The sequence below is a fragment of the Rhodnius prolixus genome, unplaced genomic scaffold (genome assembly GCF_049639745.1).
Source record: "Rhodnius prolixus isolate KJV_2025 unplaced genomic scaffold, Rpr scaffold_4, whole genome shotgun sequence".
NCBI lineage: Eukaryota > Metazoa > Arthropoda > Insecta > Hemiptera > Reduviidae > Rhodnius > Rhodnius prolixus.
In genome coordinates, this window is record NW_027411614.1 from 33510711 (window position 1) to 33527384 (window position 16674).

General features: G+C 35.2%; 1 protein-coding gene across 4 annotated transcripts in view; it reads right to left on the reverse strand.

Annotated features, from left to right (window-relative positions):
* Nucleotides 1-16674, reverse strand: part of GckIII (Germinal centre kinase III) — a 148324-nt gene that overhangs the window by 74534 nt on the left and 57116 nt on the right. Inside the window, exon 1 of one of the 4 annotated variants that reach the window (XM_074130499.1) lies at nt 992-1041. The exons of the other annotated variants lie outside the window; for them this stretch is intronic. Coding sequence (XP_073986600.1) covers nt 992-1024 — 33 coding nt within the window. The 5' untranslated portion in view covers nt 1025-1041. Of the gene's footprint in view, nt 1-991; nt 1042-16674 lie in introns of those variants that run through there. 4 annotated transcript variants of the gene reach the window in all.

Sequence of the window (16674 nt, forward strand, 5' to 3'; positions counted from 1 at the left end):
TGTAAAGAAAAGATAGCTCTATAACTGACATTAATGGCAAGGTTTTAGCGGTAATAGTTATTTAGATATAGAAGGTTTAAATTTGGTGGTTTTCATATTCCTTAAAATTTCAAACGTTTATATCTCTTTTCCTATTCATCAGATTTCAATGAATTCTTTACCGAATTGTACAGCAAAGTTAGCTCTATAACTGATATAAATGTTTGCACTATAACTGATATAAATTGCAATATTACTTCCATGGTATACAACACATGTTTATGCCTAGTTAATAATTAAAAAAATTATATAAAAAGAATCATGAAGCTATTATTTAAAAACAATTGACATCAATTTAAGAAAAAAATCTTAAGTATTTATTGCATGAGTTGGCAGACAGAAGAATAATTTGAAATGCATATTGCAATATATATATGTAAGATGAGTCAAAGAGCGATTGCTTCATTCACAGAGGACAACAACCTTGGACAGAGAACGGTCATTCTGGCACAGACATTCGATCACGCGTACATTATTATCACAGCCTCCCCAGTCCTTGCTCGTGGATTCTCCTATCGCTTTGACTGCCCACCGCTGAAATTACCTCCCCCTCACCAACCACCAATCGATATTCATGTGACACAATCACTCGATTTTTCCTGCACTACACGCTCACAGCTCTTTATAACTTGTATATAGTTTTTGCAATGTTAGTTGTTAACCTGTAGGATTATAACTAAAGCTAAACTTACCAGTTTAGCGTCCATTCTAACTCATGTCTCCTATTATTATTTTCCTCGACTTGTCAATATCTTTTCTTTTTTATAAAGCTTTTAATTTCGCGACCGATTTCAAAGATTTCACAAACGCATTTCCACAATCAAATGATGACTATTATAATCATTGAGTATCGTATTAATTAATAACGGCTTGATCATGTAATCAGTAATTTTTCATTCAGTCGCCAAAGGGAATGAACTTAACAGCAACATTAAATTAGGCCAATACCAACCTTAGTAATTTCACTTTTCATTAACATCTGCATTCACTTTTTTCTTACTTGTGGGGAATAAAGAAACTTTATTAATTAAATCAAATTAAAATAAAAAAAATATTTCATTACTATAATATAATAATTATAAACAATGAAAAATGTATATTCACAGATACACTATTAGATAATGGACATTTATTTGTCTGCCAAGTAAACCTCATAAAATACAAACCGAAAAATTAATACACTTTTTACTTTAGCAATAAATAAATAAAATAAAACAAAGCACCTAAAGTAAATAATCTACAAATTAGGGTAGTTTTTAAAATGTAAATTTAAAATTTGTAATACATATAATAAGAAAACCAAATTTAACTAATTAGCAACATTAAAATCAAATTAAGTATTACACTCTGCAAATAGTGAAGTCCTTGTAAATGGAAGCCATTTACGTATCAATCAACCTTTCCGTTTTTTAAAAAAAACAAATTTAACTCGTCACAAGTCAACTCAGCCTCACCATGGCCATCTTAATCCCTCTTGATACCGGCCATAAGAACTGAAAAACACATTCTTTAACGCGCAAGGTTACACATGGAGTAATTACGAGATTCTTCGTGTGTCCACGGCTTTAAAAAGTTAAGGCTGTGAAAGCTGGTGGCATCTAACCCGAAAAAACTCACTATTTTTTTAGGTGTAAACTACGCTCGCCTAAGATTATAAGATTATAGATACAAAGAAAAGTTGATTAAATGTAGAATATCTTCCTAAAACAAATTTATAACAATCGATTAATTGCTTACTGAGTATCTAATACACAGTATTTCGATTAAAAACAAAACCTAACGCAATATAACTTTTTTGTTATAAACTCAATGACAAGTTCAAACATTTCTAATTACTGGCGGTCCATTCCATTATTCCATAATTAAGGAATAAAGAGCAGGAAATCGATTTATAAAACAAAAACAAAAAATTTGATTGATTTCTCCTATGGTACTATCAGAACGGAAGTGGTAAAGAATGGAAATAGCGGTTTTATAAATGTCCACACCAAACAATAGTCGGAAATATGCTTCTCCCAATTTTAGTTTTATAAATATATATCGATTCTTTTACGATTGAACAATACAAAATAACCAACAAAAGGCAGAGAAACTTCAATGTAGATTTTTGATTTAAATTCTGGAATTAAAAAAAAATTATTTGCTAATTTTGGGGGGGGGTATTGAGATCAATTAAATAATAATTTTGTGGCTTTTAATTGGCAACGCACGATGCTGTCGTAGGGCAATCAAATGACATTGACAGGTCCTCCATGAAAACCACCCCGGTAAAGCATTTCTTCCTTTCAACTAATTTCGCGATGACGTCGAAAAGATATATGAACTCCTTGAAGGGAGAAATGTCCACTTTGAAACCAATGCAAACTGAAGATCGGACATAGTTTAGAAGTTAGAAGAATTTATTAGACGCTGAGTTGTAACTGCATACGAGGTCTGTAAATTAAGTGATGAAACTGATTTTTTTTATTCAAAAAGAATTACAATTCTATATTGTCACCTTCAAAATAACTTCCTTCTGAAGCCACACAGCACTGGAAACGTTTCTTCCACTCCTCATAGCAGTGCTCGAACTCCGATACTGGAATAGCCTTCAGCTGGTCGGTTACAACCGAAGCTTCGACTAGTGACTGATACTCGCTGCTATAAACGAGCATAGATGATAGAATTGAATTTTTCATTTTTCTGCTAGCTGAACTCCAGTATCGGAGCTTCAAAATGGACGTCGAAAAATTATTTAGTGCAGTCTTTTTCTCATTATTTTTGGTTATTATTTTATTATTTACTTTTAAACAATATTTTGTTTTTTAAATCGTGCTTACATTTATTTTCATGTGTATTTATTTGTTTTTTCTCAATAAAACCATTACTTACCTAAGAGTAATCACTAGTTTTTCTTCTATGGTTATAGGATTGCCATGACAATTTTTCCAAAGTTTTCTTAATTTTGACCTTATTTTTTCTAAAATATAGTCGAATGTGGGTGGACCCATCCTCACATATTCAAAAAAACGATCCGGATAATTTCTAAGTTCCTTGTATAAATGGTGAAATTCACCAAAGTACTTCGTTTTTTATTTATGGGATGTACATGATATTTTCTAAAGCGTTTTTTCTTTAAAATATACCATTTTGTTGCTGCTGAACATAAAAACTCTTCTTCACTTCTCGGACATGTTGCATGTATCACAGCTCTGTTGTGCACACTAATCAGCGATTATATTTTACTCTATCAGTTATCATCTCTGCTATCATCTATACTCACAGCTCCGTTGTATACGTACCCTTAGGAGACTGAGGAGCCACAGTAATGTTTTTACTGGCCAAAAACTCGTTTATTGAAATTGAAAAACAAAGCAAGGATGGCGAAGTAGAAGATCAAATGCATGCTGATTTGTTTTTTCTATATCCACTGAATCGTCCACAAAGAGTTTCTACCTCAAGGTCAAACGGTCAATCAACACTTTTACCGAGAGGTTCTTGAAAGAACTTCGAAAAAGGGTCATTCATGTCAGAGATCAAACATCAAGAACAAGTGGGTGTTGCAACACGATAATGCTCCCTGTCACACAGCAATTTCAATAAACGAGTTTTTGGCCAGTAAAAACATTCCTGTGGCTCCTCAGCCTCCTTATTCGCCTGACTTGAGTCCGAAGTTGAAAAATCACCTGAAGGGAACTCATTTTGGGACAGTCGAAAACATTCAAACGGCTGTAACCGACCAGCTGAAGGCTATTCCAGTATCGGAGTTCGAGCACTGCTATGAGGTGTGGAAGAAACGTCTCCAGCGCTGTGTGGCTTCAGATGGAAGTTATTTTGAAGGTGACAATATAGAATTGTAATTCTTTTTGAATAAAAAAATTTAAAAAAATCAGTCTCATTACTTAATTTACAGACCTCGTATTTGTAGAACATATATTAGATCATGTAACCAAAAATTACAGAATAAATTCATTATTTTTATTTAAGTTAATAAAGCAGAAAAGAGCTGTTTTTTCCAGCTCAAGTTAGTTTCACTTAATTACTACAAAGTGACATAATGAAAATTCTATGTCATTATTTTTATTCATCAAATAGTGAAGCAACTCGATAAGACCTGAATACTTCAGTTGGTACGGGAGGGGGGGAATCAATCTTGAGATACTAGAGACACTTATCTCCAATAGCTTTTTCATTATCTCTTTTCTTTTTCAGTTTTAACCCCATCACAAATTCTGTTCAAGTATCTGCTGGCTTTTATCGAAGCCAAATGATGTTATTTTTCTCGATCACTTAATTGAAAACTTGATTAAAGTTGAATTGATCGCAAAAATGAAGTTTTATTCTGTTAATTAATTTTTATTTGGTTTTGAGATGAAGAAATAATGGATTAGTAAATATATAATAATGTTTATGATAAAATATAAATAGAAACAATCACTAACCAGATAGATTTGAAGGAACAAAGCTATAAATCAATCTATAACAGAGAGTTATTGTTTCCTCGAAAAGAATAATTCCTAAAGAGAAGAAACTTTTATACAAGAGCCAATATAAACAGATCAACAAATAACTGCTACAATATAAACAAAGTCTAATCGCCAACAATTTCCTCGCAATTATTCTCTAGGTACTTGTGATTAATTTTGTTTTCTTAGAACAAAGACAAATGAAAAGGATGAAATATTGTGTATAAGTAGTTCACAGAAAAGACTTGAATCCATTTTCTTATTAAAAGTAGAGGGGATTTTGCTTAATTTGAATTATAAACAATTTAAATATGATATTAAATGTGATCTGCTGAGTGGGGGTTTGGAGATAAAAGATTTGCTAGCAGTTTGTCCACCGCTAAATGATATAAGAAAAAAAGTATTTTAATAATGAATACTCAGGCATATATTACATAAACGGAACAAAAATATTGGGCCGTTTTATCAAATTACCTGAAGATCTACCCACGCTTATCGATCCATGTTAGTGATAAAATGTTAATATATTAATTTGTTGTGATCTATATTCGTTTTTCTTTTTTCTATGCTGAATTTAACTATTACAAATTACTAGCTAGACTCTCCTCTGACCGTCTATGACCAAGGTGGATGTCTTAAGCCCCTATTTACGAGGGTCGTTTGAAAAGTCCGTGCAAAGTCAGAGAAATAGCACCACTGGCGCGTATCGAGGTTATGTTTAGTTAGTAGCATCTCTTGGAAGAACACACACCAAGTTTCAGCCAGATCGGTCTATTTCTTTGTGTTTGGCATTCGTTTGAATCGAGGAAGTCGAGTGATTTTCAAAAAATGGACGAAAAAGAATTTCGTCTGTTGATTAAACACTACTTTATGAAAGGCAAATCGCCTCAGGAGACTAAAGAGAAGCTTGATAAACATTATGGTGACTCTGCACCTTCGATTAGAACAGTTTATAAGTGGTTTCAAAATTTTCGGAGTGGCCATATGGGCACAAGTGACGTTGAACGTTCTGGACGCCCTGTTGAGGTTACTACTCCAGAAATCATTGATAAAATCCATGATATGGTGATGGATGACAGAAGAGTGAAGGTGCGTGAGATTGCTAGTGCTGTGGGCATCTCGAATAAACGGGTGCATAATATTTTGCATCAACATTTGGACATGACAAAGCTATCCGCAAGATGGGTGCCGCGATTGCTCACGTTTGACCAAAAACGAAATCGTGTGAAGTGTTGCAAGGACGGTTTGCAGCTGTTCCAGAAGAATCCGCAGGACTTTAAGCGTCGTTTCGTCACTGTGGATGAAACATGGATACATCACTATACTCCTGAGACCAAAGAACAATCTAAACAATGGGTTACCAAGGGGGAATCTGCGCCAAAAAAGTGCGAAGACCGTTCCTTCGGCCGGAAGGATTATGGCGACTGTCTTTTGGGATTCGCAAGGAATAATCCTCATCGACTATCTGGAAAAGGGTAAAACTATTGCAGGTGCATATTATTCATCGTTATTGGACCGTTTGAAAACCGAGCTGCAAGAAAAACGCCCACGATTGGCCCACAAAAAAGTCCTTTTCCATCACGACAACGCACCAGCTCACACCTCAGCAGTTGTGGTCGCAAAATTAATGGAAATAGGGTTCCAACTCGTTTCACATCCCCCCTATTCTCCAGACTTGGCTCCCTCGGACTACTATTTGTTCCCCAATATGAAGGAATGGCTGGCGGGAAAAAGATTTTATTCAAACGAGGAGGTGATTGCAGAAACGAATGGCTATTTTTCAGACTTGGACAAATCCTATTATTCGGAAGGGATCAACAAACTAGAGCAGCGTTGGACGAAGTGTATAAGCCTAAAAGGAGACTATGTTGAAAAATAAAAAAGGTTTACCCCAAAAAATTAAGTAGTTTTTATTTTTGCACGGACTTTTCAAACGACCCTCGTATATTTATTTTAAAAAATTCTGTCGTAAGTATTTTATGCAAATTTATTTGAAGTGAATGTACGTAGAAACAGAATTCAAAAACTTATAAATATTTTTGTTTATTTTATTATTATTTTTTTAACTAGGCGCCACGGTAGCCGACCGAGCAGGTTAAGAGGCGAGACCTGCAAAGTTAATATGCATTGTTAATACTGGGTTCGATTCCCGGTCTTAGGCCTTGGATTTTATTTAATGGTTAATAAAAAAAATTTACAGTAAAGTATGTTTGCTAGTCGCCTCCGTCCACGACACCTAATTTGGTAGTTGGACGTTAAAGACCGCCTGAAAAAAATAGGCGATTACTTTACTTTTATTTTTTAACTGATTTAAGGCGCTTCAACGACCGAGATTAATGGCGTCCGGAACTTTTTTTTTTCAGCACCCTGCCGGTCTTCGTACAGTTTTCTGTCGCTGCTGACAACATTGTCCATCATCGGACAGTGAACTCCTAGTAAGAAGCTCCTAGAAAGAAAAAAAAAAAAATCTAAGGGCCAGCAGCTGGATTCGAACTCGGGTCCTCTGCGTAGGAATTCAATACGTTAACCTCATAGGTAATACCATCCCTAAAAACTATTTTAATTATTAACAACATCTGACGGTCTATGACCAACATGGTTGTCTTAAGCTGCTATTTATATTTATTTTAAAAAGTATTGCTGTGATGTATTTTAAAACTGTCCGGTAGGACAGTTGTATAAGGGTTGACCATCAAAAACTGCACGAAAAAGTGTAACGTTGAAAAACACCCAACTTTGACAATTTTTTTCTATTTTTCTATAAAAGATAAAATTCCCAAATTTTCTTTAAATCTTACTCCAAATTCTCCTTTATAACTATAATTTTTTTGCAACCACCCAGATCTAAAAGGTTTCGAGAAAAAAGTTGCCGAAAATGAGCAAAAACGGCTTTTTCAAAAAATGTTCTTGTTCTTGTTCTTCTTCTTGTTCTTGTTGTTGTTCTTGTTGTTACCTTTTTTGTAAACAACGTAGCGCCTAAACGCGTGAACCGATTTTCATGAATGAGGTGTCATTCGATTCGGAACTTTATGTAGATGTGCCTTTTGGGGGTCTCGGCCCTGTACATCGAATGGGAGAGGAGTTAGCCCCCTTTATGTAAGGCCCCCTCCAAAATTATTATTACTAATTACTCTGTAAATCTTGGCCCTATTTTGATAAAATTTGGTAGGATGATAGGGTTAGGGCTCCCCTACCTAACAATAAAGCGACGATCTGCTCTTACACTTGTTAAGGGGAAGTATAGCAATCGTTTCAAATTATCGACACGTGAACCGATTTTCATGAATGGAGTGTCAATCGAATCGAAATTTTGTACAGATTTGTACTTTAAAAGTCTCGACGCTATGCCTCATAAGGAGGGGAGTTTGCCCCACCCAAATAAGGCCCTTTCTAAAACTATTATTACCAATATTTCTACAAAGCTTAACCCGATTTTGATAAAATTTAGCACGAAGAAGTGATTAAAGCTCCTCTACGTGGCTGTGAAGTGCCATCATGCTCTTACACCTACTAAGAGGAAGTACTGCAATCGTTAAAATTATCAATGAGTGAACCGATTTACATCAATGAATTGTCGTTCGATTCAAAATCTTTGCCTTCTAGAAAGAAGTACTGTAATCGCAGTTTATTTTTCTTGCTCCTCTTAAAAGGAAGTACTGAAATCGCAGTTTAATTTTGCTATTTACGTACAAATACCTTCCTATTTTATATAAAAAGGCTTTCTCAAAAAAATTGTTATTGAGGATGGTTTGGGGACCGCAACTATAACCATTCTTTAAAAAGATCTCTCCAGTGGTGATTTGTGTACCTTTTGGCGTTTAATCAACCCTTATACTTAACTTTTTAAACTGTAAGTTTTTGTTAAGGAGATTATCCAAATTTATTGAAATGAATTTACGCAGAAAATAAATAATTACAGATTTTATTATTATTATAATTTTTTTTTTTTTGGCGCATCAACAGCTGAGGTTATTAGCGCCCGGAGCTTTTCCAGTGCACTGCCGGCCTCCGGACAGTGTTCTCTCGTTACAGACAACACTGTCCATCACCGGACAGTGAGCTGTAAGAAGCTCCTAGGAAGAGAAAATCTAAGGGTCAGCTGCTGGATTCGAACCCGGGACCTCCGCGTGGGAGTCCAGTATGCTAACCTCATTGCTAATCCCTTCCCTTACTATTATTATTACAGAGGTCCTGCTGGTTGAGGTATTTTCAGATACCCAATTTTATTTTTATTTAAGCAAAAATAAAAGATTACTTGATGAATGGATTAATGAACTTCAAAAACTATTACAGCGGTGGCCAATTTTGCCTCAGACTAGGGAAAAAACTACAATCAACAAACTTACAATGAAGAAAGTCAAAGCAATATCAATTTCACCCAAAAAAATATAAACATGGCTATGATTACAGTGTGCAAATACACAGCTATTTCATGTCAGCCACAATTCTTTTGTTTAGTAAAAAAAAAAAAAAAAAAAAATACCTCATAATTTTACTTTCACTTTTTTTTTTGTTATCGTCGTCAGATGGTGTGGTGGACTGTCATTCAAAAAATAATCACTATAAAAAATATTTTTATAACTTAAAAGATAAATAAAAAAAATTAATAAATATTATTGAGAAAGCCTCTCAGCGCTCTGGCCTAGATGGAGAAACATAGAGGACACTGTAAAGCAGGGGTCCCCAAACTTTTTACCCAGGGGGCCACTTCACTGTCCCTCAGACTGTTGGAGGGCCGGACTATAAAACGAACTATTTTAATGTCAAAGAAACAAAACGGGAACAAATAGAATATTTCAAATAAAGAACAAGTAAATTTAAATCAACAAACTGCCCAGTATTTCTGTGGGAATTATGGGGCCGGCTTTTGGCTAATGAGATGGTCAATGTCCGGTTTAGTTATAGTGCTTTGCCTTTCTTCCGTACTTCTGCTGTTATTTTACACGCTGTTTTCGGAGCCGTGACCTTTGCATCCCTCGTCATCGGAAGTAGTACTGTACATGAGCGACGCAGCGCTTTGCGGTACCGCCACATATAGGTGCTCGTCTCACTGAACACCAATGAAAGAGATGCCCCTTCCGGAAGTGCGGTGGGGGCCGGATAAATGTCCTCAGGGGGCCGCATATGGCCCGCGGGCCGTAGTTTGGGGACCCCTGTTGTAAAGGATACGTGACGTAATCTCCAATCTCCTCCCAATCCTCATTAAAATCAATATTAAATGTTACTAATCCTAGATGTTAGCCCAACATTATGTCCAAATTCAAATGGAACTCTTTTGCGACTGAGTATAAATTCAAATTCACAAATTCGTTCCCTACAATCTCTGGGAAACACTGATATGCTTTCTAACTCCCAAATTTGCTAACATTGCCACTCCAAAAACAAATTAAAATAAAAACAAAAGGAAACTGCAGCAAAAAAAAAATCACTTAATTTGTTGAAATTTTCGCGAATTAAAGACAATTATAAATCCAATCCAACCGCAGCACTTTTCTAGTCTCTTTGTTGAATGGACCACTGTCTGTCTGTCCAGGACGTCACAATAAAACAAAGCAGAAGATAATTTTTTTAAAAAATAAGAGAGAAATTTTTTTTTTCGACAATTAACCGAATTGTCCTCTCATCAAACAACTGAACACAAGCTCTGTATTTACCAGCATGTGGCTAGCAAATTAAGAATTACCCGCATTGCAGTCTGCTGGGAAATTAGAGCGGTATGCAAGGGTTTTTAATTGAATTTTTACTCTTTTTTTTTTAATTTTAATAGACTGACAGTTCTGTTTCTAATTAGTGCAGCTCAATAATTTAATTAAAAGTGCAGCCTCCTCCCTAATTGCATATTTCGTAATGTAAGCTCATACAGCGTGGAAGTGAATTAATCACTTTCACCACCAATAATTATTATTATTATTATTAAGAGCCACTTCATTTAATATTATTAATTCAATCAGAGAATGTGCAACAACTATAACAATTAAAAAAACCTTAAATAATTAAAACATAAAATAAAGCAATAGATGAATAAAGCCACCGATTTGCAAAGCAATCTTGGAAAACCCAGGTATTGAACTTGGAGCTGGTCCTGGAGTTCAACTAGTTACCACGGTTCCAACCATTCGTCAGGAGTTCAACAGTCTCATGGGTTTAGCCTGGACGAACTTATTGGCTTGATATTGTCAATTTAACGTCCTGTTACATCTCGCAACATTCTAGGTCTTAAAATGGGAACTTACATGCCTCCCAGAGGACGCGATAATAAAATTATGGTCGACTGGATATGCCTCCTTAATAAATAGATTTTTAGTCAGTACCCTCCCCTCCAAATTTGGAATTTTACTTATTTAATTTTTAATAATTAAGCAGGAATGGGAGGGATTAGCTATGCGGTTAGTGTATATTTATATTGGTGGGTTCAAATCCAGATTTTCTCCTCCAATGGAGCTTCTTACAGCCCACTGTCCGGTGATGGACGAGAGAACACTGTACAGAGGCCGACAGTGCACTGTAAAAAGCTCTGGGTACCAATAACCTCAGATGTTAACGCGCCTTAAATGATAAAAAAAATAACCAGAAAATGAAGCCTCTCACTGCACATATAACTTTAGAACAGAAATTTAACCTTGTTGGTTTTCATGAACCCCTACGATAGTTTGGTGAAACTGCCACGGATCCCTTTTCAAAATACTAATTCACAAAGCTCATGTCCAAAACAAAAATTAAAAGAGATAATGATTATTTCAAAACAAATAATATGTCAGTGATTTCATCCGCACAAGTGAGTCTGTATTCCATAATTTGGATTACTTCGGATTTTCATCTATCTTCAAGAAGAGCGATCAAGATTGAACTGTGAAACACTGCGAGATATGACGCAAACACCATTGTCTTACAGATTTTTTTTTTGTTGTTGCTATTATGAAAAATCCAAATTCGAAAGGTATTTGGTTTTGCGAATAGAAGCAAAGTAATTCAAAGCTGATTTGGCTAGACGTACGAGGGTCGTTTGAAAAAATAACTGCCAATTTCAGTTATATTTTTTGTCCTTTGTCAGCGTTGGTAATAATAATATTTGGGTTTTCTTTAAGGAATTGTTTTTAGTGTTCTTTATTTGTTGTGGTTTTATATGCATTGGGCTTTTGTTTGTTTCTGTGTGCTGTTAGTGATGATGATTACAGTTTTTCCTCGAATGATGTTTTTCATGATTTCATCCAAAGGTGAGTTGCTGATGATGTATTCAATCTCTGTTACAGGAATTTTGATAAGGGTAGAGCAAATTTTTGGACCGAGACTCAATAGGTAAGCTTCTTCATTGGGTATATTTATGTTTGTAGTATTGTGTAGCCATTTTTGTGTGCATTTGGTTGTTCTTTTTTGTTATGAGAGTTTAGTAATTGTTTGTATTTCTATTGTAGTTTGTGTTTGTATGTTTCCTTTAGTTTGGTTGCAGCAAACTGTTTCTGTGTAGGTGGTTGATTTTTTTTTGGAAATATTGTAGGGTTTTGAGGAATTAGAGAGTTTGTTTTTTTATTTTAGAAAGTAATTCAGTAACTGTTTGCATGTTTTTTAGATGATGAAGTGTATGTAGTAATTTATTGTATTGGTTGTTGTTGTGCTTAGTGATGTTTTTTACATTTTGTTACTTTTATAAACTTAGGAAAAATATTATTGTTTTTACATTTAGTGAGAAATGTAAGGTCTTCTTTTTCAGTGATGAGCCCACTTGTGTAATTCTAAGTACCTGTCTAGTTTTCTTCACTTCACTTCAGTGAAAATGTTGGTTCGATTGGCTTTCGTCATGTAATTACTGTTCATTATTTTTGGCGACTGATTCATTGTTTCAATAGAATGAATCAGTCACCAAAAATAATGAACAGCAAGTAGACGTAGACTTCTTACAGTGATTACCGGAGTTCATCTAGCCCTTTTGATTGAAAATCATCATACTAGGACTTGAGCCTGCTATTTCCTAACCAGTTCAACCTTAATCAGGTCAACTACTTCCATAAAGTTTAAATTACAAACAAAATGTTCGTGGATTCTTGGGTCAACTCTTCTGCTATCAAATAAAAATTAAAACGAAGACAAAGACAAAATATTTTTTTAATGTTTCAAAAATCGAAATATTGAATTTGAATTGGTGCAATTTTACGTTTATGAGATACATTGCTACAAAGTCCAACTTGCAAAAACCTCTTTATCGGACTCACAGAACCTTGAAATGGATTTTTTATCAATTTTTTCTTCTTTTTTTTGTGGAATGAAAAAACTGGAATTCATCACGATCGCAATTACATCTCTTACTAAGTAAGAGTAAATAAAGGTAGTTATCATTTAATGCAAATAAAAACTAAAATAATGTGCCCCTTTAATAAAAAACCTCTTCCATGTAAGCAGATACTGGAGGAAGTTAAAGGAGTCCGCTCCATAACACATATAAGAAGGCAGCAAGGAAGAAGCGTGTGTGAAGAAGTAAGAAATTAGAATCACTACCGGCCAGCGTTCTCCCAGCCCCCAGACTAACGGTGAACTGGCGAGAAAGAAACTGTTTTAAATACTCGAGCCGGTGTAACGGGTGATGATTGGTGCAAGGTCGTACTTCCCGTGTGCGCCACACAGTACCACTCCTCTTCCTACTCCTCCAATATGGCCAACAACAACAATAATTCTTCCTTTTTAAACTTTCTAATCTCACTCATTGTACACATGTGAGTAGATCTTTATATATATATATATATATATAATAATAATAATAATAATAATAATAATAATAATAATAATTTAAGCAGATTAGAGCTCAGTGATTAGTAGTGCATTGAACTACCGCAAGAAGATCCTAAGTTCAGAGCCATTCCTTTTTAATTTTATTCCTAGGAGCCTGTTCTAGCTCACTGACCTTAATGAAGAGTGCTGTATGTAAGAGTGAACACGTTCTAACACCGGCAGTGCGCACTGAAAAAAGCTCCGGGCGCCCGTGACCTCAGATGTTGAAGCGCCACAATTTTTTTTTTTTTTTACCCAGCGGTAACACTCCAATAACATTTTATACATTCTACTGACTCTCTTCATCAGAGGGGAGATCGCGAGGCCACTATCTTTTAAGACGTCTAGAAGTGTTGTCTGGAAATGTTCTTGAAGATAGATGTTGTACCAGTGGATTGTGATGAGATTGAATGTTAAGATGGAATTTTCTGTATCGTGTTTTCAGCCACTTGTGTGACGAAAGGAATGTTCAAGTCTGTGTTAATAGTTTGATTGGTGACGTAGAAAGGAGCGTCAAACTATAGAGCGAAGAATTTTAGACTGCAAGGACTGGATTCTTTGGAGATTAGAGCGTTTGCTTGAACCCGACAGTTCGAGGCCATAAGCACAGACTGGCTTTAATATACTTACATATATAAGTCTTTTGTTGTCCAGAGTGAGTTTGTTCTGTTGTCGAGTAGTCTTTTCAGTTTTCGGAAGCGTCTGTTGAGTTCTGTTCTCTTAAGTCGTGTATGAGGATTCCATGTAAGTCTTCTGTCAAGGTAAAGCCCAAGGTAGCGGACTACCTTGTCTACTGGTAAAGGAATAAGATTGTAAAAGACAGGAGTAAGAGTGATGCGTCGAAGAGTGAAAGTAATATTTTGAGATTTTGTTTCGTTCAGTTTGATAGCCCATTTTTTGAACCATGCCTAATATTTAAAAAAAAAATTACTCTGACTAAATTCTACTAAATTAATCACCGATTCTCCGGATACTCTAGTTACTGGATAAGAAGGTGGTGTACCTTATCATCTGTAGGGCTCCTGTCACCAGGATACTAGTCTGAGACCCATTTCTGCGCATCATTGGAGCATCCACCTTTTTTTAGAGATGAAAAGTTCAGGACTCATTAACATCATTAGAAAATGGCGAAGTTACATGCTACAACAAATCTCTGCAAACAATTACTAATAATATCCCATAATGTGCATAACTACCAACATGCAGTCAAGCTATATACATTCTGGGCTACTTCTAATTACAGACAAAGACAGTAAGAGCCTTACACGATTTGAAATAAACAATACGGTAGCTCTAAGTGATAAAAGCAAGCAAGACGATTGACCCTAAAATAAGAAATCATGTTGAAGGCCGGAAAGATGTGTTGATGTTAAAGGAGATGAGTAGCCGAAAGACGCATTAGGGTTCAGAATGACTGGAGAGAGTTAGAATACATGCAGGGTGTCCCATTTAAACGGGCCACTTTTGAAATATCTCTTAAACGAAGTGAGATATCAAAAAAACGAACATCATCAGGTAAAACATCATTTAATATCTTAAATATTAAGAATATCTTGCCAGCGAGAGGCGGGTGTTGGTCTAGTGGTCAAGAGCGTGGCTTTGTAAGTGAGAGATCCCCAGTTCGAATCCCGCGTATGTCTACATTTTAAAACAAGTATTGTGATATATTGAGTATTATAAATGGCTGCAAACGCGGGATTCGAACTGGGAGATCTCCCACTTACAAAGCCACGCTCTTGATCACTAGACCAACATTCTGGCAAGAGATTCTTACCGTAATAATAGGTCAATAAGTCTTGCATATGGGCTACATTAACATGATGTGATGGTTGCGTTTATTTGATGATAAAACAGATTTATCCTGATTCACCCACAACCATTACACTACAAGTTTTAAAATCTTCAGTTATTATTATTTTTGTCCTTTAAGTCAAAAATAAAATTTACCACCGTGCGAGGACCTCCCAAAACGTGTATTTCTGGTAGAAAATTAACATTGAAAATCACGAATAGATAAAATTGTAACTTTGATCTTAAATATCTCGACAAATATTAGGGATATAGAAACGGGGTCAACGACATTTCTCACAATTTTTTATGTAGTTTTCATAATCATTGTCAAAACCAGGGGTCCTTAAGAAATCCCAATCAGGTTTTTGGCCGTAACTCCGCCAAAAATAAAGATACAGCATCGGGGGTGAAAAATATGAAAACTAGACCAAAAAAATTATATAGTTTACTTAGTCCCGCTTTCCTAAAAAGTTATTAGCAATTGGTGCGTTTTAAATGGATCACCCTGTATATGCACCTATTATAGACAAGGAAATGAATAGTTAAGTCTTGGAATAGAAATAAACCTGAGCTTAAGACTATATTTAAGATTTTTGGAAAGAGTGGTAGAATATCAGAAGATCAGCTCGGATAGAAAGGATGGAAGGGCATTTTCTACATACATCAAGAGTTAAGGTGGAAACAAAAAAGAAATCGAGGTCATTAAGGTGGTAAACTTGAAGATTTGGGTATGACTTAACGCGTTGGAAATTAGACGACTTGTTGTATTAATCAAAATATAGTAAGTTTAGGTTAAAAGTTCTATTGTCACTGGACTTTCTAAAGAGTAATAGTCTTCTAGATTTTCAAGTCTTCATACATTTAATAATTTATATATACACATGCTAGAACACACTTTAAATCAAAAAGAAAAAAAAAAAAATGAGATAGAATTGTCAGAACAATAGGACAGTGGACTGTCAAATTATTGGACGTGAGGCAAGGACGGGCCACTGGACTAGAAGAGATGGTCAGGTGGCAAAGAAGAGGCAAGAAGAATGGGGAGCAATGTCCTTTAGAAGAATCCCTTCCCCAGGCGCTCATCAAGAAAAGAACATGCATGTCAGTCCGTCATTCTCCTGAGGGACAGCCCCTGCGCAATCTTCCGATACTGACCTCTGGCAATCGCCAGCCTTTCTTTCATTTCCCTACTTTATTTAGCTCCTTCACCAAGTACCGCCAACAAGATACTCTGCATTGAAGTGACAATACACCAATGAAACAATAATTAATGATGAATTATCTCAGGCTAGTAATTAAAAAATCTAGTTTGCTACAACTAATTACGGAAAAATTTAAAAACAAAAATTATTAAAACATTTTTAAGATATCCTCTTTCTTTTTTTCTTTCTAAAGCGACCCCAATGCTCTCCTGCAGACATCGTCAAAAACATGAAAGCTTTTTAGAAAGCTGGCTCAAAAACATTGAAAAACAAAAATTAATGGTACATGACTTTTAAGCTGAGACTAAATGCATTATTGTTTCCAATATATTTGGATGGTATTTCACCCAGTGATGGGCAAAAGTTAAATCAAATTAAATTCCTTTAGTTTTAATAACTTTGGACTATTAAATTTTTTAATTTAATCAAAATTTAAG